The following is a 26843-nucleotide window of genomic DNA, read 5'->3' as shown; positions in this document are numbered from 1 at the left end:
CGCGCAGCGTCGTCCAAGGTAGCAGTATCCATAGATCGAAATTAACGCTGTTTAAGGCGAGAACGCATATAACGTTGCGGAGCCTTATCCAAACAAACAAGCGCTCGTAGTTTCGGTTTCAGCCACTTATTTTAATGCTTTCGGACAGGCGCACGAGAGAACCTATTTTCCTTCCCGTACAGTGAAGTACGCATCTACTCTGCCAACATTAAAATGAGATTCTTGCTCTTAGCGCACTGCTTCGTTTTTCACTCAGATTTCTAAAACAGATTGTATTCTTGGTCCGCGTCATTCGACAAGGCTTCTGGCGTCGGTTTCTGCTTCGTTTCCGGCCGGACTTTTAGTTGGCAGGCGAGCAGAACCAAATCGCGCGTCTCTGTTAACCTAGCAGCTGCACAGCTTCTCGGACGGCGACGCACGCCTGCAATGCTGTTTCTTGCACTTAGGGGGCCACGCGAAACAGCAAATACTATATTTTTCGTGAAGTAGGAGAACGTAAAGTTGAGGTAAGCGCAACATTTTCTGTTGAAATTGTTAGGCTATCAAAACGCATAGCATTGCAAAGCTGCACGCAAAACTTTGCATTGGCAGGAGCGTACACAACCCGTGCCTGGCAAACACGCGGAATATGTCTGCCGACCGTGGAGTTCCCTGCTGGAATTACTTACCAGGGCTTCCACGGGAATGATGTAGGGTTGTACGTGCGTGGATATGTCTTGTCGTTGTGCCTGTAGTTTCGGACGCGTCTTGTCCCGTTGTTTGTTACGCTTTAGATTTTCTAAATTTAAAAGCAATCATTATTATTGTTTTTGTTTCTGTAAACGCGCGAAGGCAGTGAGTTTCTACGCACCCGCACGATCGTTGCGAATTTTCCACACTTATAACGCAATATTTTGTTGAACATTGTCTATTTTGCAAAGGTGCAAAGTCGTTTGAAGCCAGAAGCACCAAGTTCAGGCTAATCCGCGTTGCGTCCGTCATTCCCGTGGTGCAGCTAAACCGGCACGTCTGCAAAAAATCTGGAGCTGCCAGATATATATTTTTTTTCCATCTCGTAATTCTTATAGGAAATTGTGTGCATGCCGACTGTTCTTTTTTTTTTTTTCTTCTTTTTTGCAACCTCTTTGAGATGTCCATCGCGGCAGTGCTTTCGGCCTTCCTCCCAACGTTTCTGACCGAACCGCACGCGCCGACCGGGTCGGTCATCGGTTGAGCAGCACGCCCAACTTGCGCTGCGATTGTCCCAAGTCGACAGCTGCGCCCGAGTGCAACCTAACTATATATTGTCACGGACGAGATGGATTTGTTTACGAAATGATCGAGAGCGATATACACAGCGAAGGGAACAGCTTTCAGGGCGGTTTCCCCCCCGAGACAATGCCCGTCATCGCTTATATTCCTTGGCGCGAGCGTCCTGCCCCTGCAGAGCTGCGACGACGCAACTGCGCGCGCCCCCGCAAACGACGAAGCACGGACGCGTTAGTAAGCGAGAGTCCTCGCCCGAGTTCGCGGACTGCCCAAGAGCTGATGGGCACGCGGTCCTTGTATAGCCGGCGCGAACGTTTGCACCGTTTTTGTTCAGACCTTTGTTTGTAAGGGGAATCGTGGCTCCGTGCGCACGCTATCGTGCACGAATTTCTCTTAAGTAGACTGTTCTCCTGTGTTAACTTTCTCTTATCGGGGCTGCTAACGCTTCGGATACATTGTCGCTGCGCTATGGTGCGGGCTTTGCCGAACTGGTTTTAAGGGACAGAGGAGTAACCAGAGGCGCCACTCGAAGGCGCTAAACTCTCCAAGTTTCTCGAACAAGCGGCCCGCGAACACGTTCGAGTGAAGCGTCCGTAAACCTCTCGGTAGAGCTTTGGCCGCCTTCAGCTTTCCTGCGTTGCATAAGACTTAATTGACGCACAACCTTCGCTCCGAAACGTATAGCACCGCTGTCGGCGAATAGCCGTATATTATCTGTACGTGACTCTGCACCACAAACGCTTGAGTTTGGGTCATATTCGCCATATTCAGTTGCCGATTACTGTTACAGGAGGTTTAGGCATACCGATCGTGAAAGAAAATAATAACGCGGCCGCAGATTCAGGGGCGAGGTTGGAGCGTTGGGCACGTGCATGTGACATCTTGGGATTTGTTGACGCGGTCCCCAGTTTCGGCTGCAGTACGTCCGCCAGCTTGGTGAAGCGCCGATCCCGACGTATATATAGAAGGCCGCAACGAATTTACGCCGTCAGCCCAGTGAGTCGCTGGCCGTTTCAGCGCGCGCCGGAGGCTTTCCAAGAATCCGTACGTCTTAATGGTTCACTTATACAAGCTTGCATTCTTCGAACGTGGTTATTGAAAGATATACCAGTCACTCTATCGTACATCAAAAAACGACCGTCTACTGTGATACCACGGACCATCTTTGGTTGTGACTCCTTTCTTGGAACCTAGCAGATGCATACGCCTCCTACATAATTTTATATGACTAGGGAAGCGTACCGGAAGTTTTCTTCTGAGTCCGCTCCTTCTGGTAAATTTTTATGGCAGAAATTGTGTGCTGGTTGGTAGGCTTCCGAATACGGGCCCTGCCGACATGCAATTTTCCGTGGTTTCGCAATTATGGGAGTTTCTCTAGCTGTTCCAGTTTACCTTGGCGTCATCTTCACTTTTCACCTTCAAGTGCCGCAAATCGCTTTGTGCACACTCCCGCGAATTAAAGCTTCCAAAAATAAAAAAAACATAAGAAAAGAACGCTTCGACAAATTCATACCCGCGTGAATGAAGTCCACTGTGGCTGTGCAGGGTCTGCACGTCGCTGCCATCCCTCTTGCAAGGAGGACACAATTTACGGGAGCAGTTAACGAGCCGAAAAAGATGTAGGCAATGTCCCCAAAACAAGACGAAAATTCGTGTCGCACGCAACTCTGCACGTCTTGTCGCGACGGAACTGGCCCCGTCACGATATGGTTGACCCCATATATTTAGGTACGACAGAAATTGCTGTCGGTACATACGGCGTATCTATAGCTTTATAGTGTGTGATGTCAGCACGTCTGATTGCGCAGCAGGAAGTCGTGGGACTGCGACAAGCAATTCCGTTGCGAATGGTTGACTAATCGCTGCGGTGACTCAGGTGCCCTAGATGGCGTTCCGCAGCCGAGGACGAGGTCGCGAGTTCGCATCCAGATCGTAGCTGCCATATCTCGATGGGGGCGAAATGAAAATAAAAAACGCTCCTGTGCCTGGATTCAGGTGCACCTTAATTGACCCCAAGTTGTCCAAACTAATCAGAAAACCTTCATCGTGGCGCATATACCTCATAGCCTGCCGTGCAAATTTGGTATGCGTTCATTTTCGAAATCTTAAATCGACGACACGTGCAAAAAGGAAACCATCGCAGATGTACGTAAGTCCGAGCAACTCGTTCACTAAAGATAGCGAAACTGTGAAAGGGCCGAAGTCCTCGTACACTTCAGAAGTTCCATAGCGATTGATACTTTGCCGCTGCGCGAAATCTATACCGAAGACTTTGCAAAGGCATTCTAAATATCCGCCGGCAATTCCTTCGCTGTACCCGACTCTTTTGAAACGCTTCGCTATATCCGAGCTACACTGTGAAATAGCAGACAGTTTTAGTTTAGCGTACGCTATACCACTGCGTACGCTGTAAAATAGCGGGTCATCACTGCACATGCGCAGAATGCTAAACGACCCATAGCGTATATCGTACGCACGCTATTTCTCAGATTTAGTGCTATCGTCTTTGCGTGGTTTACGTAGTTTATGTAAAACAAGGCAGAGGTCCCGGCTGCCCGCTCCGAATTGAATTTGGCGTTGCTTTTGTAAAATCACTTCGTTCGTAGCAAATGACTGTGTAAACGGATTTGGTTAGTCTCAGGCCGCTTCGACGACAGAGTATTATGGATAACCTTGTGGAGTTTTCGAGATCGCTTCTCGTTTCGAACGAGTCCAAGCCTAACGAGGGAAATTGGGGGATGTTATGAGCGTTCCCTTTGGAATGAGGCGATGGGTTGCGCCACCAAGCTCGTATTATTTTATTACCTAATGTCCTACCTACGTTAGAAAAGAAAAAAAAAGGAAAAGGAAAAAAAAAACCGACGATGAACGAAAGTTTCTGGACCCCTATTGTGAACTTTGTTTTTCAGCGAAGCGAAAGCTGTATATGAGAAACCTTCCGTAGTTTTTTCGGTGTCTGGCAACAGAAACGGACTTAGCGATGATTTCTAACAAACCCATACGGTTGCAGTACGGTGGTGTAGATGTCAAAATGTGCACCAGGTTAGAACGCTCGCCGTGCAAAATAGCGTGACGTCAAGGTTATCGCAGTATCTAAACAGGAGAGGTATCGGCGCTAAAAACAGCTACGTTATCGATGAGGCGGATACGTATAGTTCCTGCGCCCTAATGACAACATGCGAACGAGGAGCGCCAGAGGGAGCAGCAACGAGAATGTAAACGGCGCCGGCGCGAAACGACCACGGACGAAGGACGTCCTGCGATGCTGAACGAAAACGACAATCGTGAGCTCGGGCACCTACGAACAAGCAACGACGCCAGACTTGCAACGCAAAAAATGACAACTATACCGCTCTGTGAAGATGGAACCGCAGCGAAATCACTTTGCTTTTCGTTTGAGAGCTCTGACTGTCGTCAGCTTTCGCTGTCATCCCATCTTCGCAGAGTGGAATGGCATGGAATAGTCATTTTTTGTACGCCTCCGCTGTTTGTAGTTTCCATTTTTGAAACATTTGAGATGTCAGCGCCACCTATTAGTGAAGCCTGGAGATGGCCGCGACGGCGGCATTTGGCTCCTGAGATTGGAAGATCTCGCAGATCTGTAAAACTGTAATCTCGCAAAACTGTAATAAACGCGCGCTTCCTAGCGTACGCTGTACAATAGCGCATAGCGTACGCTATCGTTGCGTACGCTATAACTGTATAGTCTTCGCTATATCCGGCGCGTGTTCCTGCATGCTGCGCCGGCTCTGCGCTGTAATCGAGCGCGTCTGTGCTTCGTCGATGCCTAACACGCCACCGCGCATTTGCCGCCACGACTGTCACACAAATGCCGCCGTGGAGCACCCCCATATAACTTCTCTGTTACGAAAGAAAATGAAGGGCAGAAAACTCGACAGTGCGTTCGGCCTCTTCTGTCGTGACGCCAGAAATATGTCCCAGAGTACACGACAAAGCCTTTAGAGCGCAGTTTTTAGGTGCCTGCTCCTGCGGCGAACGTTGGCGTCGGCCTCGGCGTCGGCGTAACCGAGCGAGCGAGCACGACAGCCAAAAATGAGTGAGTGAACGCAGAGCGGGAGATGAAAGACGCGAGCCGCGAACAGCGGAGACCAATAAGAGCGGGCCCTTCAGTGACGTACGCGTCAAAACTGGTAAACTGGTGTCCTTTGTACCCTTCCAACCGCTCGATGCGTATTCGTATATTTGGTCTCAGCCGGGCCGCTCGTCTCGTACTGTCGTCTGCTCGCGTCAGCTCTCATTCGTGCTTGTTTGGTTTGCTTGGTTCGGTCTCGTTCGCGCTTGTTTCGATTGTCATGGTTTGAGATTGTTTTTACAATGATGAATCTAAACCGAGACGTCCTGATGGAAAGGTTTTTGGAGAAAGTGTGTCATATCCCATTCTGTACAAGCGGGACCCTGAAGACAAGGACGCGGAGGCGACACCTAGTACCTCATTCACCTTGACTTTGGAACATGGAGACGCCGCAACAACAGAGAGCACGCCAACATGATTATGATCAGTGGCAACGACATCGTCATCTTCGTAAAACGGGGCTCGCGTTAAGGACGAAGAACGTAAACACAGCGTCGACCTGCCAGTAGTCTAAGGAAAAAGCACGCGACATCTTGCACCTACAGAGATGAGGCGAGATTTTCATGCTGTCACGTGACTGCCGCAGCGGCTCGCCACCATTTGGTGTGGCCGCGTTTTAACGCCGGCGGCGCACCGCGCGCGCTTTACCGCTAGTGTGTATGGAGCTTTCTGCGGCGACGATAGCTCCGAGATAGCACCAGAGTAGCGCGCGTCATCTGTTCACCGATGACGCCTTCAATAAGACATGCGGCGAGCGCGTCAAAACAAAACAAAGCACTGCATGAGCGGAGCTCTGTTTGCGGCGGCTGCTCTGAATCGCGCCCGCGCGTCACCCGCACGCTGCCTCTCGCGTTCTCCCGATTTGCGAGGCAGTCGCGCCACACTACGCTCGTATGCAACGTGTCGCATAAGACAGGTTGTCCGCGCCAGCCGATATACCGCGAAATGAAAACACGTATACAGCTGCGCTCAAATTTCGCATTCGGGAATATCGTAATCGTCTGTGAATTTTTTTGTCGCAACGAGTGAAAATTTCCGGTTTTGCGTTATTTGTTCTCGACTGCTAAGTGAAACCCACGCATGCGCTGATCTCACCAGCCTCCCCTTTTCCTATCCCGTTTCTTAGCAGAGCCAGCACGAGAAGGCGTTCGTGGAGTCCCAGACGGCGTCGCTGAAGCGGGTGGTGCGCTCGTCGACCAAGCAGGCGAGCTGCATCCCGCGCTTCTACTACCCCGCGGGAAAACCAATGACGCCAGCGCAGCTGGACGCGCACCTGGTCAAGGTCAAGGCAGCCTTCGCCAGCCTCAGAGATGGCCGGGCCACCAGCACAAACTTCAGCGCCATCATCAGGGTGAGATATCGATCATCCTGTAGACCCCGCGCATAGTTTACATGGCACGTATATTGCCAGTTAAAGAGCTAATTCCTCAGGACATGCAGAAGTGCCCTGAGGAACCTATTGTCCACACCTAATTAGCCGCTGCGTGTCCCGATGAAAATGCACTCAGTTACTCCCTTTTCTTTTGGATGCTTTTCAAAGCCGTCTTCGGTTGCAGTCAGTGTTTTTGATGTATGAAGCATTAACACCTATGATGTTTGCGGTGCACTTATCTTGTCGATGTGGTCAGTGGTTGATCTGCTGCGGGCTGCTTTGGCGTGCAGAAGTCCAAGGTCTTTTTTTCGTTTGTTTGATATCTGACGAAATGGCGTGAGCCAGGTTGGGGTATGGCCAAGAGTCGCGAGGTTGAGGAAAGGGGGGTCACAAATAAACAAATATGAAACGAAACCAACAAATCCAAATTTTGAAATTATGAGCTATCTGAAACAGATAAGCATTGAATAACAATAATAACTAAATAAATACGACTACAAAGAAAAGTGAGCGTAGGAGTAAGGAGACATCTTGGCACACAGTTCTTCGTGTCTCTTGTCTGGATCGTACGTACATGACATTCTTACTGTCTCTCTCTTGCCAGAAAATCCAAAACGGCATTGGACGAATTCCCGTGGCCGAAAAGCGCGACCGGTAACACTAAATAAAAAGACTAACTAAAGGCCAATCTTACGAAAGAGATCCTTCAGAAGAAGTTTTCCTTGGAATTAAGAAAACGACAATGAAGAGTCCATACAAAATGTTCTAATGACTCACTAATGAGGAGGAGAAGGGAAAAAAAGAAGGAAAGGTAGCGTGGTCAACCAGACACGCGTCCGGTTTGCTGGGAATTGGACCCCTATGCGGATTGCGACACCCTTTCCTGTTCTAGCTTCGAGTGATGTCGATTGTGTTCAACACCTTGCATTAATTTCAGTCTGTGGAACAGTATACGACAGCTGTCGCTGTGGTAATCGTATTCAGTGTTTAGTGTAGCCTCTTCTGTACATGAGCCGTGATGGTGATCTGATTGGTGCTTCGCAGGCCTGCGGGGTGCCTCTCTACTGGAAGATGCCGCTGTTCGCAGCCTGCGGAGGAGAGTCCCGCGGTTACGTCACCAGCGACGTCTTCATCGACTTCTGGAAGAGGTAGTTTTCATGAAGCTTAAGCTCTCTCTCTCTCTCTCTCTCTCTCTCTCTCTCTCTCTCTCTCTCTCTCTCTCTCTCTCTCAAATTTTACTCTTGCAATACAGAGTACGGCAGACAGAAGTGCCTTCATCTCCACTTCATCAAGTCAAGCAAAGAGGAAAAAAGTATTTTATGGAACAAGATCGAGATTTGATTTAACCATCCCTTTGAGTTTATTCATTTCAGGTCACATTCTGTTTCTATCACACCTCTGACATAAGCAGCGGCCTCTTCGTGAAAGCTTGTGTTTTGTGTTCGAGTAAAACGGACGGATGCATGTCGTCACTAGACCGCAGCATGAAAACGGTGACGTCAGCATCGTTCTCTGACGTATAGAGCCACACGACGGATGAAGGTGTAAATTGCATCCGCAGACCAAAGCTTACGTCCGAGGACCAACTACGACGAGTCAATCGATCACGTGAATATACCTCTAGCTTAAAAATTTTGCTAGAATAGACAACATTCTTGTTTTCTTTCGCACGCAATAAATGTTTGGAACGCTTTGGCCGAAGATCGGTTTCCAACGTTTCACAGTAGGGCTGCATCCTGGATGGACTCAGTCGGGACTGCTTTTTTGCTGGCATCCTCCTAGCACCGCTCACAATGGGAGGACTTGATGTTCACATACATGAATGAATGAAATGGCGCGAACACGTGACATGACACGTGATTGGTCCTTGGGGGGTATAGTATGGACTTTGAAGAGAAATTCGTGGTGCCTTTTATCGTTCCATTGTCAGCAACAGGGGCACGCAACTTGAGAGGCGAAAAGCAAATTTATGCGGCGCCTGTTAGTTTCAATTAGCTTAGCTGAGTGATCGCACCATTTAAATGTCCCTTGGAGTGCGTATGCTCGTTTTATTAGGGCGCGTCATCTATACTGTTCTCCGGTGGTAACCACATGGAGCATATATGCAGCGTCTTCTCGGCGTGGCATCGCATAGCGCGTCCGCTATACGTCGCGCAAGGACAGCACGGCTTTCGTGCCAGAGATTGTCACCATGAAGAGAGAGAGAGATGTTCTGGGCATCACTTATTTTAAGTTAAACTGGCGCAAAGTGTCCTGATCATAGCGGCTAGCAAGATTGCTGAAGTCAGTTGTGGGCGGCAAGGCGTTCATTATCTCCTTTTCAAAAGGAAAATAAGCTCGTAGGTATACGTTGACTTGAGGTCCACGCCCTCGTAGCGCAGGAAAGCGGTTCAAAAGGAGGAGGGAAGGAGCAGTGTTGAGGCAATAGCGACCAGGTTTTTTCGCAACCATCGGCGAACGACGTGTTGGCAGGCCTTGCTTTTTTTCGAAATCGAAGGTAAACACTGTAGTTCGCCGAGTCCTATTTTCGTATCTATAGCCTAGCGGATCCTGAAAGGCTTTGCGTTTGTTCTCCTACCCTGTTGCTCCTTTCTTTATTTACAGAAGCAAAAGGGAAAACAGAAGGAAGCAAAAGAAAATTAAGGAGGCTTCTTTAAAAAGATAAAGAAAATTATCAGAGAGCTAAAGGTAAACCAAAACAGCCAGACTGTATAGCTGGCTCTCTGCCCTGGAAAAAACAAATAACAAAACAACACGGAGTGTAGGAAATGGGGTGGGGCTTAAAACACGGGCGTACGGTTCCCGATATAGGCTGCAGATCTACGCACCGATGACTTCACTGCGTCTTCCCCGACTCTGTACTTTTCCTGAGCGCTTTTTAAAGGAACGCGTAGGGGCACCGGAGTACTGTTATTCGACTAGTTTGACTCGCTGCATGGTTATTTTCGTGAGTGGAGCGCAATAGTTGCTACAAAAAAAAAAAAAAAAAAAAAGCGAACGTGAAAGGGGGCAAATATCGTGGATTTCAGATGAGGAAACCGTCGAAACGTTGGCACTAAGCTGAGGCTCTTAACTTTGTTCGACTGATTACGAGTGTCAACGTTTGAGGTCGCTTCGATTTACTCGACGATAGAACGCAGTTGTGAATATTCTCAGCCAGCTTTCAAGAGCAGACCCCCGGGTTCTGGACATTTCGGCTTAGGAGTAAAGACATATTTAAATATATTACGTTCAGGAAGTGTTGGCGCCTTTTCTTGGCGTCAGCTACTCCTATTCACATATATATTGGGGTGAGGACTTATGGAGTCGCCATCTGTTCGAAGCGCCCCCCTTGCGTAGTATGAGAGATCACGCGGCGCGCTCCTCATAGGTTTCGCTTACGGCGCACAATAAAAACACCACGCGGCAGCCCTCCCGGACATTTATGCAGGTACTCTTAAAACTAGGGAAGTTTTTGACTGTCGATATAATAATCTTGGGCAAACTGAAAGCACAGAATCGTTTACCGACGCTATTTCTTTACCGAATAACGTCGTACAGTGAACGCCACTGCGCGCGGTCGCCGCGATGGAGCCTCCAGAACCGGCTTCCTGCGTGAAAGGTAGGCAAACGCTGAGAGTAAGCTATCTGACATATTTTCTTATAGTGGGCTGTCTGTGTAACAAAGGGGAGCATAACAGAATGAAACCTCAATGCAGCGATCGCACGGGTTCGCAACGACCGACTGCGCGTCTGCATGCATGTCCGCGCACAATGTTTTGCTTTCTCTGTGAGCGCGTTTTCGTACCATACCGTGAGCTTTAGGCCGCAGCATATGAGCATTTGACAGTAAAATAGCAGCTATTGTTGCGCGGACACTACTATCAGAACTGTTCAAAAATAATTTCGTTATATAGACTTCGATGCCTACGGCGAATGTGATGTGCCGTCGCGACGATTCAATCTTTTTTTTTTTTTTGTCTTCTAAATTCTTGGACATTGCAATATTATTTCTCAAGTTGCGTCGCACTCTATGTTTGTCGGTCTTCTCAGCGTGCGATTTCCCTCTGCTTGTTTTTCGTAATCCAGTGCATTAATTCATAACACAAACAAGACCATATGCAGTGCCTTCTTTTAATGTGCCTCTTACCGCTCGACGTAGTTGTTCTGCGGAAACCCGCAAGGTGGAGAGAAGCAATGAATAAAGGGAAAATGAGACATCCACCCGTTCGTAGCAATTGCTACAAAGGAAACCCATACGGGTTTCACCCGTTCGTAGCAATTGCTACAAAGGAAACCCATACGGGTTCCTCGAAAGAAAAGCCCCATAGTTGAAGAAAAATTCGTCCTGGTCCGGGACTCGAACCCGGGACCACCGCCTTTCCGGGGCAGCCGCTCTACCATCTGAGCTAACCAGGCGGCTAGCAGATGGCAGGGCGAAGTCGAATTTGTCGACAACACTTACCGCTCCCTTTCCGTTCCAGTGAACTTCCTAGTATCTGGCATCAACAAGTTGATAGACCAAACCGTCATGACATTAGCCGGGCAGCGGGCGCGGGCGAGTGTCTCCAGTGCGCGTTTTCTGCTACTCGCCGAACATCGCGCAGCCCCGGCGCCGTAGCAGAAATGATCTTCGCGTCTGTACTTGCTGTATGCCCGAGTTGTAGCCGATGGCTGTCTGCCGGTTCTAAGTTTCGCGAGCCAAGCTTCACGCAGCTCCTTGTCCTGCGGCTACGTGTTAATAAGGCTGACACCGGGCTCCGTTGTGTACACATCGAGCACCGAGCGGTAGCCTACCGTGCTGCACGCCTCCAAAGGCAGCCACCTACCTATTATAGTACTTTCAAATGTTGTCAAGCAGGCGCACAAGGTGGCAAAGCCTCACCACTTAAACAGAACCATGGCGCAGGTGGGACTTTAAACTTTCGTTTTCAGCTCGCTTCGGCGCTTCCGAAGCAGCCGACGCGGCCGCTGTGTCCACGTGATCCCTCGTGTCACGTCACGCCGACGGTGGCGCCAGCTTTCCCAGTGGTGGAGCGCGCCCCCAATACAAATAATGAAGGCCGCATGTATTAAAAAATTACGTTAATATATCCTGAAACTTAAAGTCAACTCATCTATATAAGTCAAACACGCAAAATATAAAATTCAAGCCACACAGCGTGCTTACAATTGAATACAAATATTCAATATTTCCCTAGAACATCGCTCGCTTCTAGAAATCTTATAGGGCCATTGAAACTAGTCTTTTCGATGAAATATGTTGGCCCTTAGCCTCGGATCTCCTTGAGGCGTAAGGGCCTACGGCCCAATGTCATTAACTTACGTATTAAACGTTGTCCTTGTGCATCATGCCGCAGACATTGTAGTAGAAGATTATCCGTGGTATCGGTGGCATCACATACTAAAGATATTTGTTTTTTTCTTTAAAACGCCAGCTGGAAAAACTACCCCCAACCATTTGTTGCCTAACATGAGTTTATGGCAGGTAACTACCATATTATTCTATATCGTGCGCCCAAAACGTCCACGCTTTACACTAGAAACATTTTCTGAACAATGGACATCCGAATTGAAAAAAAAAAACATTATATGGCGTTGAGTGCTTCTACTGGTGCCGAAGCAAGTGTACAATTAATTATTCGTTCATACGACTAAATCATACAAAGTATAATTAGCAGAAAGAAATCACGTGTCCAGATATCTTGTGTGAGCTTAGCAGTCCGCAAGAAGCGGAAGAATATAACCACCACCACCACCACCACCACCACCACCACCGCCATCATCATCATCATCATCATCATCATCATCATCATCATCATCATCACATTTTATCTCCACGCAGAACGAAGGCATCACCCTGCGATCTCCAATTACCTCTGTTCTGCGCCAACCGATTCTAGCTAGCGCCTGCGAATTTTTCAATTTGACCACCCCACGCAGTCTTCTGCTGTCCTCGATTGCGCTTCCATTCTCTTGTACCCATTCTGTCACCCTAATGGTCCAGCGGTTATCGAACCTACGCATTACATGACCTGCCCAGCTCCATGTATTTCTCTTAATGTCAATTAGAATATCGGCTACCCCCGTTTGCTCTCTGATCCACACCGTTTTCTTTCTGTCTCTTAACGGTACACGCCTAACATCCTCCTTTCCACCGCTTTTTGCGCGGTCCTTAACTTGTTCTCAAGCTTCTTTGTCATTCTCCAAGTCTCCGCCCCATATGGCAGCAAGACTATATACCGCCCGGCTAACACGCGTTTGCGATCTTACCTGCAGGATAGTGTCCACTGGACGCGACGAGCCGACGTGGTTCGTCAAGATCCTCAGCAAAGCGACGAGAAACTACCTGGTGCCAGAGGACTTTATTCCCATGATGCAGGTGAGCGATGACTATAGAGGCGTCAAGTCTCTGTGGTGTGCACTCGTCCACGCAACCTTACATATAAGCTAATCGGCTCGCTTTTCACCTAATTTCTGTTTTTCACTGTGCTATATATATAGCAGCATGTCTGCGTTGGCGAGAATGCATACCGACTTTGCGCATCTTGCCTACGTCTAAATGACTTCCCAGCATGATTGTTTGTTCAATCGCCTAGTTAGTGCCGCGATTATGTTCGCTACTTGAAAGAAAAACCCTGCAATGCATATTGAACCTACTGTTTTTCTCCTGGTTGTCGGAAGTACACAGCTTGCGATAAACTGGTTGCTCGCAGCCAAAAGACAAATAAACAAGACAGAAAGGCTGACAACTGCGGCATCGAAGCATCCCCGAACTTTCGATACGTCGACGTGTGGCCACCCAACATTTATTTTGAAATTACAGCAAGCGGGAGGAAAGTTCAATGCGCGATGCGTAATGATTCGCTATTCAATGATCGTTGTTGCTCAGCTAGTCAGTGGGTAAATCTCTGCGCAACGCAGCTTTTCTCTTCTGTTTTCGATGGGTGTAGCAATGTCGTGACGCGTGAGCGCGAATTCTGATGTAAGCGGCTGATGTGCGTGCGGTCACGTGCATTAGACTTCCATCCCATCGCCTGCCGAACGCGAATACATTTCGCCAAGTCATGAGACATGTCACTGAACAACTGGTACATACCTTGGATCATAAGCGGTGGCGCATGCGTTTGGCCCACGTACACACTTTTGACACAGTGACAATCACAGATATAGTCACTCATTTTTGTGAGCGAATGTCTACGGCGTGTCAAAGGAGCAGGTCGATATTATTAGAAGAAACTAGTCTGTATGCAAGTAGCGAGAATTGGTGATAGCTCTCTTTCTTGAACTACTTGGCGCATTCATGCAGATATATAAATGTGTGATATATCATACTGGCAGGTGTATGCACTATAATATTCCGTCTCGTTCATTCGTATACTGAATAACATTGCATTCGAGATACATATACCGTTAGTCAAAAATGAAGCGCGATAAAAATAAAATAAAAATAAAAATACAAAGAAGCAGGCGCACAATACCGGACGTGATTTCTAGACCACCGATACAGTGAATGAGGAGGTTCTGATTGCGTACTGTACGAACTGCTATGACCGCAATATAGCGTGATTCACATTTTTGAAGTACACGTTTAATTTCAGATTAATGTCGTATCGTATTTGTTCACTGAAGTACATACAAGTCGCACAACATCACAAAACTGAAAGAAAGACATTATAAAAGATGACGTTGCGATGAGTCCTTGAAGTACGAAATGTCACCGCAGAGAAATGCAACCTAAAAATGTCACAAATTCTAAACATACGCTACAGATGCACAAAATGTCACAACAGGGAAAAACTGGCGCAAATCGCCGTTTCATAGCGAAACTGCGCACAGTGTCACAAATGTGTACATTGCACATGCATGTATGTACTACCTACAACGTCATTTTTACCGGCAATTATACTAACATTTATCGACAAAATGACTGAGGTCCGAAAATTCAAAGCATCACGTACACTATTCAAAAGCCTTCGCGGAAGTCTGAAATGCCGTTTACCCCCTCCTCCTCCTTTTTTTTTTCTTTATAGGCGCAACGTCGGGTCCAAACTAGCAAAGTGACATTACTATTCTCCCATTGTCCACACCGTGGCTAGTCAACTAGTTCAAACAACGCGGCTTTAATTGTCTCGGTCTCGCGACAACACGAGGTTCGCGCAGGTATCCTACACGAAGCCGCAGCTTTATTTCAGACGCGTCTCGCTTCTTCGCTGTGCCGCAGCAGCAGCAGCGGCGGCGTTGCAGGTCGGGGTGTCTCGTTCTCCAGGCGGCTCGCACGGCCGAGCAACAGGCGGCGACGTCGGAGGCCTGGCTGAGGTATTTTTGAACGAGGGGAAGTTGGGGTGCGCGGTGTGGCTAGGGGGGGGGGGGGGGTTAGGACTAGGGTTGCGTCTGAGGAGCTCTCAGTTTGCGCAGCTGGCTCCGAGTGACGCCACACACCCGCCCGGCCAGGTCGCAAATCCTTTGAGTCTCGGCGGTTCTTGCTCGTGAGCTGACTGTCGCTGCGCGACCGACTTTGAGAAATCGCGTCTTCCATGGGTTGGGGGGAAGGGTGGGAAGGGGGAGGGGAGATGCCACGTGGGGGCGTCCATTGAAAAGCGAAGTCGCGCGCGATGTGCAACTGGGCGGCTGCCGCCGCCTGCACTTTGTCTTAAGGTGACGAGGCACTTGAAGTGCGAAGCGTGCTCCGGCGCGCGAGGCTGAGCTCGGAGATCCGCGTGCGACGCTCTGAGACGCGAAGACGCGCGCTCTGCGGGGACACATTCGCTCGTTCGCATGACCCGTGCTCCATGATTTGCTGACGGAAGATTTGTACACGTTCCTCTTTTTCTGAACCGGTATGGCGCTAAAATAGCTTCCCGAGGACAGCACTGTGGCGTTACAGTCAACCAATATACGTCCTGCAGAACAGTTGTTCACGAAGTAAGAAGTAAAGGCATAAATAAAGACTCCAGAGGCGATCCACCTTTGTAAATATAAGTGGGGCGAGTCAATAGATTACCTACGTATACTTTTCGTGTACGGGTGCGTGTGTGGGTGGGTGTGCCTCTAGTGTGACGGTGCGCTCTATTACGAGAGGCTCCATACTGTGCACGCAGTCATTCGCGGGAAATACTAAGTCATACATCATGTATATTTACGCGATTGAGTCGAGCCCTATTGTTTTCCTTTCCGATTTATTGATCTTTTTTCCCCCTTTTACTGTGGATTTATTATTAATGGTGGCATAGCCCTGCTCCGCGGTAGCATTTGGTCTCATGATTTTATGACTTAGTAAACAATGACAACACCCCCTAGTGGTTTTCTTTTCTTGTAGATATTCTGTTGACACGTAACCTTGAATCAACATCCGGGAAATGCTTGATCAGAGTTCAAGGAGGAAGTTCTTGCCATTCAGGAGCTGCTATCTAAATACATGGGGATTGAGGAATCGTTTTGCTCGACGTCCGCACCATCGAATTGGATTAGGTTTGTTGCGTTTAAAACAAAAAGTTAAAATCTATACCGACTGTGGGGAGTACGTTATGTTATTCTGGCTATAAATTTCTTTTTTCATAGAAATTGTTGAAAATGGGAAAAATTACAAAGTTTCAAGCGTAACGTTTGCAATTCCGTTAACTGAGCGATCAAAAAATACTAAACCCTGTAAACTGCATCTACTGAGAAATTTAAAGCAGACAAATTTGGCTTATTACACGCCGCTCTGAAATACACCATTAGTTTCTGATGAGGGCTTTTGCAAAACATTTGTAAACATTGGAAGAATTTCACCTACTCTACATCCATGCACTAAATTTTCCCGCTTCATATGCGACAACAGATATTACATAACTGCGAGAAGTGCTTTCGGTGCAATATTACGGATTTGTAAACTTTGTGGTTCAGTTTTCTTGACAATTTATGTCTATTTCTTCGTAAAAGTTATTCTGCTCCCCAGAGTCGGTATAATCCAGTCTTTTATGCTAAATGCAACAAATGTCATTCAAATTGGTTCAGTGATTAACTAATGATAGCATTTCTGTGTTTCATGCGTACTTGAATAGAGAAATCGGAGAAATTGGTCCTCTGGTATAGCTGCCTCTTAATGTCACAGGTGCATAATTTTTTTTATAAACGATCTTTGGAGGTATGACTTTGTCTGTACCTCACGGTGTTTCAATACACAGATTACGAACTACGACAGCCCAGCGAAATTTTCCATGGCGTCCTTAGTTTTACATAGATATCTGTACAGACTGCCTATACACGGGGGAAATTACTTTTTCCAAAGAAAAGCAGTGTCAGGCGTTTCAGTATCTGCCTCTGCTTGGTGTTTCTCTGCAGGATGTGATAGACACCCATCCGGGACTCACCTTTCTCAAAGAAGCCGTGGAGTTCCACTCGAGGTATATTAATACGGTGAGTGTACTTCCTCATCTACGTGATTACAGTCTTTGTATATAGTATGCCACCCAGCCGCAGTGTGACCAAAGCTGATTCATATATTTACAAAGACGGTAGTGCAAAGTGACACGTTGTTGGAAAAGTGGTCCGCTGACAAAAAAAAAAAAAGAAGAAAAGGATCGATGGTCTTTGCCATTTGTGATGCGCAGAGAGCAAGCAACGCCGTCTGGTGGTGTGGCACGGGAACCTAGCTTTGCGTCACGTGACCGAACTCCTCTCACGGTGGTTGAAGCGCCCGCGACATCGCTTGCGTTCGCACCGATGGAAGCACATTCTACTCTGACGGACATCGAACAGTCTTGGCGTGCTTAGCAAACCGGACGCCCGTCTGGTTGACTTCCCTGCCTTTCCTCTCCTTGCCTTCTCTCTCTCTCTCTCTCTCTTGGCACGCTACCAAGGTTTGTGATGTGGACGACGATGACGACGCGAAACTGAGGAACCAGCTAAGAAAAGCTAGGGCTTAATATATATATATATATATATATATATATATATATATATATATATATATATATATATATATATATATATATATATAGAGAGAGAGAGAGAGAGAGAGAGAGAGAGCGTTGATAAGTTTCGGGTCTAATGCCGTGCTGGTATAACGTAAAGTCGTAACGATTCATTCGTCGCTCGATTCTATTGCTTTCTGTGATCCATCGCACCCGACCAGCCAATCCTTGTGATAAATTAAGCGCAGCGCCGCTGAATAAACAAAGCGCGATAAGGAAAAATTGGAATCCAATCGTTGCAATGTTCCGGTCCAGATCTCGTGAAAGAACGTTCGGTTAGTGACCTGCTTTATTGATGCTGCTTTTACTTGACCAGACGGTGGCCTATCGAACACTCAATAAACTTCAACGCGACGCACTGCAAAAGGATGAAATTATGCGAAGAACCAGTTAACTTTCTACGAGTCGGCTCAGTGCCACGCCCCTCTTGACTTTTCGAACGGTGCTGAAATATGCTGCCCCCACTTTCTTCTTCTACTTGTTTGCTTCCTCGGCTCTCAATTTTGTTGCTGTTTCAATTGGTCTAGGAAGGAGCGGGATAAGTTGCTTCTCCTGATCGTTTATGGTTTTATAAAGGCACGTATACGGGCTCTTACCGCACATGGTTCCAACATGATGACGTAATCACAAGCTCTGGCCTTCGTATTCGTCTCTTGGCAACGATTATGTTAAAACAAATGAAAACAAAGGAGAGTCGAAATCGCAATGTGACCAGGATTGAGCTGCATTACAACATGCCTTACTTCTGTCGCTATCTTCTAGATAAGTACCGGTTCGTTGTCCTGTGATAGATTTATTTGTAAGCATTGACGGAAAAATATTAACTTTAATGCACAGAAAAAGCAGCATACTTCAGTGACTGTTTCATTCCCTCAACTCACTGGCTGCAAGCAGTAGAGCCTCCGTATACACGATAATGTTCAAATGCCCTCCAAGTGATATTTTAAGTGAACCACCTCCCCTCTCCTACCTCCCCAATACTGATAGCACTGCAATATACCGAGAGAAATTCAGCGCCACGTTAAAAATTGCTGCAATATTTTGAAACTGCACATGCATACCAAGAACTCTTTCAAACAGCCCTTTATATACGCACTTTTGCTTCACGCAAGTATATACTTGAATAATTTTACAACACTGTTAATTCGCTCCTTCCGTATAATTTGCTCCTTTTGTATAATAAAACACAGCAAGTATTATCCCTTCGCTTGCTCAATACTGCTGTGGTGTAGTGGTAAGTGATAAATGTGTAGCAGTTAGTGATAACTGTGTAGTGGTGAGTGATAATTACTCTTGATAATTGAGCCATTATCGAACTATCGGATGGCACTATATACTGGTTGTATGAGATCCCGCGGCGTACCGCACATAATCATGCGAGCTGCGGAAGTAATGCATAGGGACCTGCATTAAGAGGAAGCTTTAGCTCAAGTGCTCCTATCTAAATACATGTAAAAGGAGAATTCGTTTTTCTCGGCAACCACTGCACCAAATTTGACGAGGTTTGTTGCATTTAAAAGACAAACTTAAAATCTAGTGACTGTTGGTTTCGAATTTTTGAGTTAGATCGTCAATTTTTTATTAAAAATTGGCAAAAATCGAAAATTTTCAGAAAACGAAACTATCAAGTTTACAACTCTGTAACTTAACCACTAAAATGTTAATACAATTCTGTGAATTGCATCTAATAGTACATCTAAAGCGGACAAAATTGATATGTTACACATGAATATAAAAAAAATTTAATCATACAGAAATACAACTTTTGCAAAACCGTTGTAACCAACATAACAAATTCACGCAAGATGTAAAATGACATATTGAATTTGTCCGCTTTGAATGGTCTAATGGATGCCGTTTACAGAACCGCGATATCGGTTCTTGATGCAGAGCTATGAATTTATAAACTTCGTGATTCTATGTTTTTCAAACGGTCAAATATTTGAAAATCGTTTTAAGAAAATTCAAGCCCTAAATCGAAATTCCGCTTCCAACAGTCACTAGAATTTAACTTTCTCTTTCAAATGCGACAAATTTCATCAAAATCGGTCCAGGGGTTATCTCATAAAAACGTTTTTGCGTTTTACATGTATTTGAATAGGCCGCGTCGGAGTTGGGCCCGAGCTAAAGCTTCCTCTTAGCAACATTACGACGGCCTGTTGTCTTACAACGTCAAATACTGCATGAAAGCGCACGGTTTTCCAAAGTTATGTTTTATGCTTCATGCTTATTTTATCCTTTCTTTTTTTCTGATGTCAACCTTATCTCTTTCAGGTAATCGCTAGGATATTCTACTGTGTAAATAGGTCGTGGAGCGGCAGGATCACCATTCCCGAACTCAGGAAAAGCAATTTCTTACAGGTAAATGAACTGCGTTCCTTTAATCTCCTGAGCACAAACGATGAAAGAGTGGATGCTTCGTCGTTATTATAGAATAATCACTGTCAATTATGTCTGCGGTTTCTGTGAGGCTCGCCAAAATAATTAAAAATCTGTATACTAAGAACCTCACAGGTCCTCTTATGCTCCACTTGAATGACTACTGCGATAGCGTTATGAGATCCTACCTTGAGATATTAATCTCTCGTCATCCGTATGTCTTCTTCTCCTACGTCAAGGTCATCTGTGAGTCATTTTACATCACGATCCACTGTCATTGCCAATACCTGCCTACTCACGCTTTCTTTTACGCTGCGCCTACGGAATTTACCTGCGTTACGAATCTGCGTTCAACAAGTTAAAAATTAATTTAGATTATGTGGCTCTATTGGCAAACACCACTATGCGAATATGAGGCACGGTGTAATGGATGGCTCCGGATAAATTTTCACCATCTGGGGTTCTTTAACGTGCACTCAATGCACGGTACACGAACGCTTTTCTGTTTTATTTTTGTGTTTTTGTTTTTTTTTTTCCTTTTTCCGCATTCCGCCGCCGTCGAAGTGCGGCCCCCGTCGCCCCAATCGAACCCGTGACCTCGCACTCAGCAGCGCAACGTCGTAGCCGCTGAGCTGCCACGGAGACTCCGGGCGCAACATCGAAAGGCCAGCTATGATTTGTATAACGATATCGCAGTAAAAAAAACATAAATATAAAATGTCGTTCCAACTACCATCGGTTCAACGTAAGCCTCTCTCCGGGCGAGCTCGCCACGTTAAGCGAGACCTGTCCTCCCCTTGTCACCCAATTTTGGCGAACGATGTGCGCCCGGTACTCGTTTCAGTCAATCACCGCTCCGCAGGTTACAAGGGTGATTTGCGGTGCATCTGCTTACGCGTGGACAAATAAGGTGAACGGTTCAACCCGTATGGAGCGTGCGTAGTAATGAGAGCCAACGGCGAGAGACGCAAGGCGTCCATAAACGTCAGCGCCTGTCTCATGAGCAAGCTCTGTGGTTGCCGTTACGACCACTTACGGTTATAACTCACCGCAGGCACCGGTCGCGTATGTTCTGTTCAGTTCGTTTGCGGTTGGCTTGTTCATTTTCTTCAGGTTGTTATGAGGAAAGGGAGCGAAATATTGCCGGCTCCGCTGTCAGCTTGCCTTGCGAAGTACATCCAGTTGGTTCGAGTGTGTGCATGGACGCGCGTTTAGCATTGTACGAAAGGCTTTAATATATAAGACAACGCGCCGTCGCGATGAATTTGACTCGACCGGCCAGTTTATGGCGCGCTTCTTGCACGTGATAATGTTGTCCACGTGAGGTATTTTCCTCCTCTCTCTCTTTTTTGTATTTGTTGAGAGGTCTGGTGACGCGTCGTATGATCTTCATAACGGAAGCTTCACCCGGTCCTTGCCGCTTTGAACCAAATTTAGGTGCTCTCGAAGCACAGTGACCAGTTCAGAAGAGAGTGACACGGCTTCACTTTTGTGCTTTATGGGAGCAGCGACCGCAAGTTCTGGCCGTGTTCGCGCAGGTTTTGTCCCTGCTGGAAGACGAGGAGGACATCAACCAGATCACCGAGTACTTCTCGTACGAGCACTTCTACGTAATCTACTGCAAGTTCTGGGAGCTTGACAAGGACCACGACCTGTACATCGACCGATACGATCTGTCCAGGCACAACGAAGGAGGTGCGTGTCCGAGTAACGTGGACTACTGTGGAGAGTATTTATTTATTTATTTATTTTGTCAAGAGGCGTTATAGTTCGGTTGCTAAAACGCTCAGATAGCAGAGCACCGCAGCGAGAGGACACAGAGCTTCGGCAACACAGACACAAGGCTTCCAAGCACTCGTTGTCGTCGTCTTTCACTAGGCAGTGCCTATTGCTCATTCTTCTTCAGTACAATTTATTTATTTATTTATTTATTTATTTATTTATTTATTTATTTATTTCAATACCTCAAAGACCCGAAGGCATTCAAGAAGGGAGTGGGGAACAATATACACAGGGAACAAGTGCAAAATAATGCTGTTCCTAAGAGTATAAGTAACATTCAACTGCAGCTTTAAATGCAATTGTATCGGTCAGTTGGTCAATGTAGATGGGCAGATAGTTCTAGTCATTCGAGGTTTAATTCGGGCATTGAACCGTTCCTTGCTAAGCTGGTAGGTTCGTATCCACAGAATAGATTAATGAGCGCTAAATGAAGACGAAGACAAGGTTAGAAACACGCGGACAAGACAAATGCTCGTTTGTCTCGTTTCTTGCCTCGTCTACAACTGTCTTCGTCTTCATTTAGAGCGCCTTTTCTAGAAGATAGCCTCGAGTCGCGGTATGCGTTCAAAACCCGAGCCACGTCGCGACCGAAGCGCCATCTTCCGACGCTTTCCGGTAGTCCTTGCACCATGACATGGCCTCCGAGATTTACCGTGCACCGCGGTGGATCTCGGAGGCCATAACCATCATTCTGTTGCGGGCTTTGTTTGACGCGATCGAGGCACCGCGAAAGCTGTTTTCGAACTGTTCCGAGTATTCCTGTTCGTCCACTGTAGACCTTTCGTTCCTGTTCTTCCACTAATCACTAGAATCCCAAATTGCTTAAGAATACTTGCAGTTTAAAGTTGATTACTGTTTCGTATAGCAAAGAAATTTAATGGGAAGCTGCACTTCGGAAAAAAAAGAATACACCACTGCAGGCATAAGCGGGCGTGCCGTACTTGGTCGTGTGCGTTATATAATTATGCGGGCATAGTGTCCAAAAGCGTATCGATAGTGTACGTCGTCGGGTCACCGAGATTATTGCGTCTTAACTCGTAATTCCTGTTCCAGCGGATAGAACCGTCGTTAGCCTCTTGATTCACGATGTAAACGTTTGTGCACGCGGCCCGTTCTTGCCAGTTTGGTCTATAGTGGTGGCGAGGATAGAAACCACGGACACTAAACTGCGGATAAATGAAACCCCGGCCCTGTACGCTCAATATTTCCTCATTTCGCTTCAATGGACTGAGCATTGCTACACACGACCATTTTGCTGAGGGCACCTGCCATGTTTGACCGGATGTTCGACTGGACGCGTTCCTTCAGCAATGGCGAAATAATAAGTTTTCCTTTCTCGTAATGCTTGCAGCTAATAAATAAAGTCGGCGCGTCCTTTTATCCAATGATTCGATTAAAAAAATTATGAAAACAAGGAAAATACCTGGCAGGATCGACAGTGCACTAATTGTAGATCTATTACTATGAAAATTCGCTGTAAAGTGCACAACCGACCATCCTCCCACCTTGAATTTCTTTCAATGCAGTTTGCAGCGCTTTGGAATTTTTTTTGTGTGTGTAATTTAGACACATTTATCAATGATGTGCCGTAATCCGTGAGTGATGGGTTTATAATCGCACAAAATCAATATGGCTAACTGCGTTCTTTGTGCTGATATGCAGGTAAATCATCAGAAGAATGACATTGCAGTTTTTACTACTCGATGCGAGCAGAAAATTATGCGACAGAGGGGGTCGGCGCTCTTTTAATGCAGCTCTGTTTTTACTTCTTTGCGTTCTCAAGTATTGTCGCTCAGTCCGTTTTGTTCTGTAACTTGCACCTCTCGTTCCGTTTCCACTCTAGCTATCTCCATGCGGATGATCGACAGGATCTTCTCTGGCGCCGTCACGCGGTAAGAGCTTATTAGTTTCGTATACATGAGTTATAAGTGATATTTAAGATCTCGCACTAATAATTTACTCACTGTTTAATGTGCGCGCCGAAGATTTGCAATTCTTCATCGTCATTTACCGAAAAACATCTAGTGTTTCTTGTCGTGGACAGCTGCCTTCGGACTCTCTCTCTTTTTTTTTTTTTTTTGACTTTAGAAAACGAATAATTTCTAATGTGTGCTTTGCGACCTTATTTGGGCTCACTGCTTAGTGTGCTGGTGCAAGAAAACCACATAACCTCGCCTAGGCATTTTCAAAAAGGCGATAACCTAGATATAATGTGAACTACATAAGAGACACATCACATATGTGTCACTGACCACGTGCTTTATCAGATGGTGCGGTCGCGGGCGTGAAAGAGGCTTTTATATCTGCGCAAGGTAACTTGAAGTTCGGCTGGTTGGCGTCATTCTTCTGGGGCGGGCGTGTTGTGCTCAGATTGAATGAACACGATACGAATAACTAGCATTTGGCCGACAAAAAAAAAGAAAAAAAAAAGCGGACGAGAGGCAACGACAGGTACTCGTGTCTGTCGCCTCCTCTTTTCCCGTTCAAAATAATTGTTCCTTCGCCCAAATATTTACCGTCTGACCCAGATCAGCACTGTGTTCAGCAACAAGTATGACAATTGTCTGCTTTGCGTAGTTTTTATTTATTTGTTTATTCTTATTTTATTTAGTTCTTCCAGTATCTTTTCTTTTTTTCTTTTTCTTTTTAACACCAACTTCCTTCAATACAAAGACTTAGATAGTTTGTACAGGACTTTAGCAGGATAGCTCGCACGCATGCTTCAGTAGTTCTGTGTGGCAGACGCTGATTTTGCAAGCCCCATAACATTGCATCCTGCAGACAGTACGCCACAACTGTAGCACTCGATCGGGAAGTGGACTAGACGGACGAAAGTTTGGGGAAACTAGATATAGTAACAATGCACAAGGGACGAATAACGGTGAAGACGCAAAACACGTTTTGTGTGTTCCTCTATCCTTGGCCCTTTGTACACTGTTACTACATTCGGAGGGGGGGGGGGGTGCGAATCGGAATCTTGAGACCGAATCGAATGCGCATCGAATAACTAGGGCCAGAAGCGAATCGGACGGAATATCAAATACTTTTCGAATAGCTTTTTATTAAGGATCATCCGTTCTCGCGATTAATATAAATTATTTTCACGTCCCAGTATTCAAAAAGTTTGCAAGTACCTCTCATTACATTGCACGCTGTGAAATGTTGCTTATTAAAAGCACACGTGGAGCAGTATGAACAAACGAATAAGAGACTATTCGATTCGTTATTCAAAAGTTTCTGATATTCGCGTGCCTTTACTATAGTTCCACGTAAACGGATGCGTCGTGGCCGTGCAGTAAATTGTGATAGCCTTCGCGTAACCCTTTTTGCCGGCTTGTTCATTTCTTTGTTCTCCAGGGGTCCTATTCAGAAGGAAGGAAAGATGAGCTACAGCGAATTTGTCTGGTTCATCATGTCCGAGGAAGACAAAAGGCATCCGAGGAGGTACGGTCGCCTTTGTCTAGAGTGTTCCTAGCGTTCGTTGCTCTGATTAAAGCCTCTGCGAGACTTTGAAATCCGATCGCTCGCGCTGACAGCAATTAGAATCTTTTCTTACGTTTCAACTACCGTGTATATACGCTCGTAACAACCCGTCAGCAACACAGGAGAAAGGATAGCTAATTGTGAGAACAGCCTCCGCTTGCATGCAAATGAGCGGGTCATTACAACGCGCCGCCTTGTTCGTTCTTAACGACGGCCGGTACCACTGAAGCCGAGAGCCTTGTCCCACTAACATGATGGTACTGAAACCGTTTCGGAAGGTCAAATAAACGCGTTTCTTTTGCCATATGTCATAGCGTCCAGTACTAACGTGGATTCATCCGCGAAGCTCTCGGCGTTCGTGTATTGGAAAGCAGAAGATGCAAATATGTTCATTTTGTTAATTGTTTGGGTGGGGACACTTGCAGCATAGAGTACTGGTTCCGATGCATGGACATTGACGGCGACGGGTACCTGTCGATGTACGAGCTGGAGTACTTCTACGAGGAGCAGCTCACACGCATGGAAGCTCTGGGCATCGAGACCCTACCTTTCAGCGACTGTCTCTGTCAGGTGAGGCTGTTATAGACTTACCCTTACTGGATACATGCCTCAGCTTTCAAAGTAACAACAGTTTAGCGCTGGCAAACAAGGACAGAAGGGAGCCGTAGACAGCACGAAGCGCATCGGGCTGTACACGTCTTCCCTCTGTTATAGTTGGTCAGCGCCAAAATGTTGGATCCAAGTTCTAATACCGACACAGGTCAGCATGCAGCAGTATTAAGAGGCAGCTTTAGCTCGGGCCCAACTCCGACGCGGCCTATTCAAATACATGTAAAACGCAAACACGTTTTTATGAGATAACTCCTGGACCGATTTTAATGAAATTTGTTGCATTTGAAAGAGAAAGTTAAATTCTAGTGTCTGTTGGAAGCGGAATTTCGATTTAGGGCTTGAATTATCTTAAAAGAATTTTCAAATATTTGACCGTTTCAAAAATATAGAAGCACGAAGTTTATAAATTCATAGCTCTGCGTCAAGAACTGATATCGCGGTTCTGTAAACGGCATCCATTAGATCATTCAATGCGTACAAATTCAATATGTTATTTTACATCTTACGTGAATTTGTTACGTTGGTTACAATGGTTTTGCAAAAGTTGTATTTCCCTATGATTGAATTTTTTTTTATATTCATGCGTAACATATCAATTTTGTCCGCTTTAGATGTACTATTAGATGCAATTCACAGAATTGTATTGTCATTTTTAGTAGTTGAGTTACAGAGTTGTAAACTTGATAGTTTCGTTTTTGAAAATGTTCGATTTTTGCCAATTTTTAATAAAAAGTTGACGACCTAACTCAAAAATTCGAAACCAACAGTCACCAGATTTTAGGTTTGTCTTTTAAATGCAACAAACCTCGTCAAATTTGGTGCAGTGGTTGCCGAGAAAAACGAATTCTCCTTTTACATGTATTTAGATAGGAGCACTCGAGCTAAAGCTTCCTCTTAAAGCGAATAGCTTTCTTCGCCTCTTTCGCCCGTTTTCTTG

The 26843-nt window shown here is 46.2% G+C and overlaps 1 protein-coding gene across 4 annotated transcripts in view; it reads left to right on the top strand.

Moving 5' to 3' along the window:
• LOC142572844 (uncharacterized) overlaps positions 1-26843 on the top strand; it is a 135104-nt gene that overhangs the window by 93272 nt on the left and 14989 nt on the right. For 2 of the 4 annotated variants that reach the window (XM_075682240.1, XM_075682242.1), the window contains 9 exons: positions 6471-6692; positions 7758-7861; positions 12972-13074; positions 17019-17093; positions 19925-20011; positions 21568-21724; positions 23655-23703; positions 25169-25255; positions 25720-25864. In XM_075682240.1, the coding sequence (XP_075538355.1) occupies positions 6471-6692; positions 7758-7861; positions 12972-13074; positions 17019-17093; positions 19925-20011; positions 21568-21724; positions 23655-23703; positions 25169-25255; positions 25720-25864 (1029 nt within the window). Of the gene's footprint in view, positions 1-6467; positions 6693-7757; positions 7862-12971; positions 13075-17018; positions 17094-19924; positions 20012-21567; positions 21725-23654; positions 23704-25168; positions 25256-25719; positions 25865-26843 lie in introns of all 4 variants that reach the window. The other 2 variants (XM_075682239.1, XM_075682241.1) reach the window with 1 other exon arrangement.

This window comes from Dermacentor variabilis, chromosome 2 (assembly GCF_050947875.1).
Source record: "Dermacentor variabilis isolate Ectoservices chromosome 2, ASM5094787v1, whole genome shotgun sequence".
NCBI lineage: Eukaryota > Metazoa > Arthropoda > Arachnida > Ixodida > Ixodidae > Dermacentor > Dermacentor variabilis.
Note: the sequence above shows the minus strand (reverse complement) of the source record. Positions and strands in the feature narration are given on the sequence as shown.